The 5,233-nt window shown below is 34.2% G+C and overlaps 1 protein-coding gene across 1 annotated transcript; it reads right to left on the reverse strand.

Annotated features, from left to right (window-relative positions):
* Positions 1–345: 345 nt before the first annotated feature.
* Positions 346–4,168, reverse strand: LOC139870431 (D-galacturonate reductase-like). The gene is made up of 4 exons (XM_071858242.1): positions 3,852–4,168; positions 3,163–3,406; positions 2,872–3,051; positions 346–573 (listed from the first exon to the last, which is right to left on the reverse strand). Exons 1-4 carry the CDS (start codon positions 4,166–4,168, stop codon positions 346–348), a joined length of 969 nt encoding a protein of 322 aa, XP_071714343.1.
* Between the last annotated feature and the right edge of the window lie 1,065 nt (positions 4,169–5,233).

Below are 5,233 nucleotides of genomic sequence, written 5' to 3' on the forward strand. Positions count from 1 at the left end.
TTTTTCCTAATTCCATTTATAACATTTTTATCATCTTTGGTTATATGCAATGAGGATTTAGTAAATGTCATGTTATAACCTTTATCACATATTTTACCAACAATTAGCAAATTAAAACTTAGGTTCTTAATATGCAAGACATCCTCAAGAGTAATTTTATAGTTAGTGATGTTACCTTTACCAACGATTTTACCTCGTACATCGCCACCAAAGATTACGTCACCACCGTTATGTCATGCTACTTATTAAGCTGAATTAATGTTATGTTATCTAACTCTCATCTCGCAAAAACGAATTAACGTCTTTGTTTCAAAAAAATGACTAAAAATACGACTAATCATGCATTTAATTCAAAGCTAGCTCTGCATCAATCTCCGCCATTACATCGTTATGCTCTGTCACCATTGAGCCGATTAAGTAAAGATGTTTCCGCTGAGGAATGCAACATATTTTCTTCAATTCTTCCTCTGTCAAAGACCAGTCGAATATGTCTAGATTCTGCTTCATCCTCTCTGTGTTAAAACTTTTTACTACAAAACTAACACCTTGCTCATACATCCATCTTAGAGAAATCTACATATCGAACCGATTAAACACACGTTAGTATGTACAACAGTTCATATACTTGAGAAGATCAACAATGTATCTTCAACCTAAGTTTTAAGGTCAAACAATCAATTCTACAAAATACAATAGTATATGTATGTATGTATGTATGTATGTATGTATGTATGTATGTACGTATGTATGTATGTATGTATGTATGTATGTATGTATGTATGTATGTATGTATGTATGTGTGTATCCTTGAGCCCGGTTGTTCGAATTTGACTCGTTAAGAGCTCGATTCGAGTTAAAACTAAACGAGATTGAGCCGAAAGGATCGTTAGCTTAACGAGATCGAGCTCAAGCTTTTTATAGCGAACTCAAATAAGCTCGCGAGCATGAACGAAGTCTTTATATACATACATACATTATTATTATTTTTATACTATTAAATAAATAAATTGTATAATTATATAAAAGCAACTATTACATACATAAAGGAGTTGAACTAGAGCAGAGCTCAACGACAACAAGAAAATAAAATGCCATAAAAGTAGGGATGACACACGCGGGTCGTGGGCGTGGATCCACTACATCCATCACCCGCACCCGCGGATTTTTTTATAATCCATGAGCCCGCAGATCTTGATTAACGGATTTATCTTTATATACATGTCGTACCTACAGATAATTGCGAGTCGCGAGTTTACCCGCAGATCTTATTTATGAAGTATATGTAAATTAAAGTATTCAAAAATCCCATGAAAAATATCATCCAATCATATACCCATGTCTATGATATAATAAAATGAGAAAACATATATTAATTTTTTTTGCTAATATATATGAAGCTACAATGTTTAAAATTAACAATCACAATTTAGTTGCTAAAACTAGAGGTTGACGAATTACTAAAGTGATAGATAAAAATTAGATTATTAAGATAGTCTAATAAATAAAATAAACAACAACATGCTTTGATTATATAATATATGTAATGTGTTATTGTGGGATGCTCTAGTAACTAAAAAGTTCGATACTAAAATAATATGAGGAATGTAGAAATTTATACAGAGTAAACTATTACCTATTGACCATTTACTCAAGGTGGAGATTTCCACCCATTTAGAACTGGTATATCCGTGAATTATTCAAACGGGTATTACGAATTTGCGGATCGGATTTTACCCGTAATGGATCTATTACATCTATCACCCGCCCGCGACCCGTCAGCGAGTATAAGATTACATCCATCACCCACCTGCGAGTAAAAATTTTTGATTTTATCCGCCCGTCACGGTCGTGGGTACCCGCGGATCTTGGATTTCTTAGATCCATTGTCATCCCTACATAAAAGTGGAGTATGGGGAGATAAGATGTAGACAATCATTCCCTTATCATATAATAAAGAGAAGTCATTTCTCTACCAGAGTGAAACACCACAAGTGTAGAGAAAGTCCTCCCTCTCAAGACCTCCAGCCAATAAGTATGTTAAAATAAACAAAAAAAAGTTTGAAACGCCATAGAAATGGTAGAATCAAATTCCCATGAGTTTTCAACCTGTCTGAAGTTCAATTTAGGTTCTAAGCGACAATCAAGTCGCCAATAAATCGACGCTTGTTGTTGGCTCGATTAATAGAGTCATAGAACTCGAGTAGAGCTCAAGTTTGTATAATCTCAAATGAGCTGACTTTAAGCTTAACTCGAGACGAGCCAAGCTCATTTTTTATTAGGGTGTAAACGAGCCGAGCCGAGCCCGATTCGAGCCTTGAATATTAAGCTCGAGCTCGGCTCGATTCGAGCCTTGAATATTAAGCTCGAGCTTGGCTCGTCTGGATTTATGCAAGCTCGAGCTCGGATCGAGCTCGGCTCGTTTATTCAAAAATAATACTTTTTTATTACTATTTTATTTATTTTATATTTTTTTATTTAATTTATTGCACATCTTTATATTACATGATTCACTTTACTTATTATTTTGTGTATTTATATATAAAATAGTAACTATTTTGTAATTATTTAGTATATTATTAATTTGAAATAATAAATAATGCATATAAATGAAAAACTCGTTTAGGCTCGCGAGCCTGTTCGAGCTCGATATAAGAAACTCGAGCTCGAGCTCGAGCTCGTTTAGTATTCGATCCTAAAAACATGTTCAAGCTCGGGATCGAGCTCGTTTAGGCTCGGCTCGAATCGAGTTTTTAACGAGTCGAGCTCGAGTAGCTCACGAGCAGCTCGGCTCATTTACAACCCTATTTTTTATCCAACCAAGCTAGACCATAGTCGAGTTTGGGCTTGACTTGACTCGATTACACTATATACCTGCGCAACAGTCTTTCCTTTGGAATTGGCAATGTCTTGAAGAACATCGGATTCCATTACACGATTGTGTCCCCAAGAAGTCCCAATCGCTCCTAAAGGCGAGTAAGCAGTGAGAAGGATGTTATTCTCTTTGCAAAATTGATTGAGTAGTTTCTGCTGCCATAGTGGATTCATCTCAACCTTCAAAACGAGTCAAACAGATTAAATATAATTGGTATGTAGGTATACGTTAGAACACATTATAAGTCACTTGTTTATATTATGTAGTTGTAAGAAAAGAGAGTTGCTAACCTGATTAACAGCAGGACGGATTATAGCAAAGGAAAAAATTTCTTGAATTTTTCGAATAGAGAAATTGCTAACACCAATTGATTTCGTAAGTTTGAGATTTTGACACTCTTCCATTGCTTTCCAAACAGCCTTGATATCGATTGGGGCTACACACTCGGTTGGAATCGGAACTTTGAACTGATCTTGGTTGAGCTTTAGTGGCCAATGTACCAAATACAGATCTACGTATTCGAGTCCCAAATTTCTACATCATTTCATAACCATCTATCAGTATCATGTGTTTTCTTTTAGTTTCTAGCTAATGTTGTTTAATTTTTTTGTGAACAGCAAACACGCACATCATTATTTGTCCACGACGGAACTCGAAAGCACAACTTGAGTTGCTGAGTTCCCTTAATACTGTAAGGCCAGAAGCCATTTGATAGCTAATGTTGGCTAATAAAACCTTATTTAGAAAGATGTTTAACTAATGAAATCTGTTCAAAGACTAAAGAGAATTACATTTTTTTCCTAATTGAATGTTACTTCACCTTTGAGGATGTGATGTAGGCTATGTGCTAATTAACAAGGAGATTTTTCTTAGACTCTGAGTACATATAGTTTCATGTCATTAGAATGCTATAAATAGATAAATCAACTAAGTATTAAAACATTTTTAAATTGAAATGCAAAAATGTAACTTTTCTTACTTAAGACTTTCCTTAATGGCTGGCAAAACAAGATGGCCTTCAGTTTTGTTACACCACAATTTGGTCGTAATGAAAACCTCGGCTCGAGACTTGATGAGACCTAAAGTTAGAGCCTCTCTAATGGCGTCCCCAATAGGTTTCTCGGTTTGATAGAGTGCAGCCGTGTCAAAATGTCGATAACCGACTTTAATGGCTTCGATAACTGCCTCCTCAACCTGATCACTTCCTTCCTTTAATGTTGCCGTCCCCATTCCGATAACTGGAATTGGTCTAGGACCATCACAAGAGCTTATCATTGTCTCTGGAATTTTCGCCATCTTAATTTTTTCGTTTTGGTACCAATTAAGCAAGTTTTAAGTAGTGAAGAATTTTATGGTTAATTTTGCATGTATATTGATTTTGAATGTGAAAACAAGTGTTACAAGTACTCTGTTATAACCGATACTTGTTACAACAGTCTGGTGGCCATTTGTTTTAGGCCACGGTAGTTTTTGTTTGATCAAGGATGTGGTTTGCTTTAATATTCTGATTTTTTAAATTTGGTTGTCTGACTTTTAATTAATTGGTTGGTTACTTTAACAAATGGCACTTCTTTCAATGACATTGAATTACTTATTTAAATCTGGCTCCATCTTTCAATGACATTGAATTACTTATTTAGAGTGCGTTTGATAAAACTGAATGATTTAGCGCTGAATGGTTCAAAATCTGAATGCTTCAAAGTCTCTGAATAAAGTTTGTTCTGAATGAAAATAAGCTGTAATCATTTAGAATGAACGATATAAACTCGGTAAAATTATCTTATCAAAGTGTAACATGAATAAAATATTCAATATACTAACATAAGTGTTCAGGTAGGATTTAAGGAGAAAATTACAGAAAATTTAGGCTCTTAATGGTTAAGAGAGTGTTTCATCTCTGAATGGTTCAGCACTGAATTCTGAACCATTCAACATCATATGTCATTCAGAGGTCAGAAGCAAACGCACTGAATGTTGAATAGTTCAGCATTCAGCACTGAATCATTCCATTAAGAGGCAAAAAAACGCACCCTTAGTGGAGGTCCTTATGTTTTCTCATCTCTGCTTTGGAGATTTCGTTATGTAAGTTTTCGTTTTTTTGCAAATATATATATATATATATATATATATATATATATATATATATATATATATATATATATATATATATATATATATATATATATGTAATATATTTGTTGGCATAAACCCACCACACATAACACTTTTGAATCTATCAGTATCACGTTAAGAATCACAAAACCATATATAAGTTAATAACGAGTTAACAAAACATAAAGGTAATACGCACACAACGTTTTCGTGGTAAACCTCTTAAAGGAGAGTAAAAACTATGGGACC

Source organism: Rutidosis leptorrhynchoides, chromosome 10 (assembly GCF_046630445.1).
Source record: "Rutidosis leptorrhynchoides isolate AG116_Rl617_1_P2 chromosome 10, CSIRO_AGI_Rlap_v1, whole genome shotgun sequence".
Classification (NCBI taxonomy): domain Eukaryota; kingdom Viridiplantae; phylum Streptophyta; class Magnoliopsida; order Asterales; family Asteraceae; genus Rutidosis; species Rutidosis leptorrhynchoides.

Coding starts and splice junctions, on each gene's coding strand:
- LOC139870431 (XM_071858242.1), bottom strand. CDS start 4,168: ATGGCGAAAATTCCAGAGACAATGATAAGCTCTTGTGATGGTCCTAGA. Junction 3,407..3,851: donor GCCATTAAGGAAAGTCTTAA/GTAAGAAAAGTT, acceptor GAAATGATGTAG/AAATTTGGGACTCGAATACG. Junction 574..2,871: donor AAGGAAAGACTGTTGCGCAG/GTATATAGTGTA, acceptor TTCGATATGTAG/ATTTCTCTAAGATGGATGTA.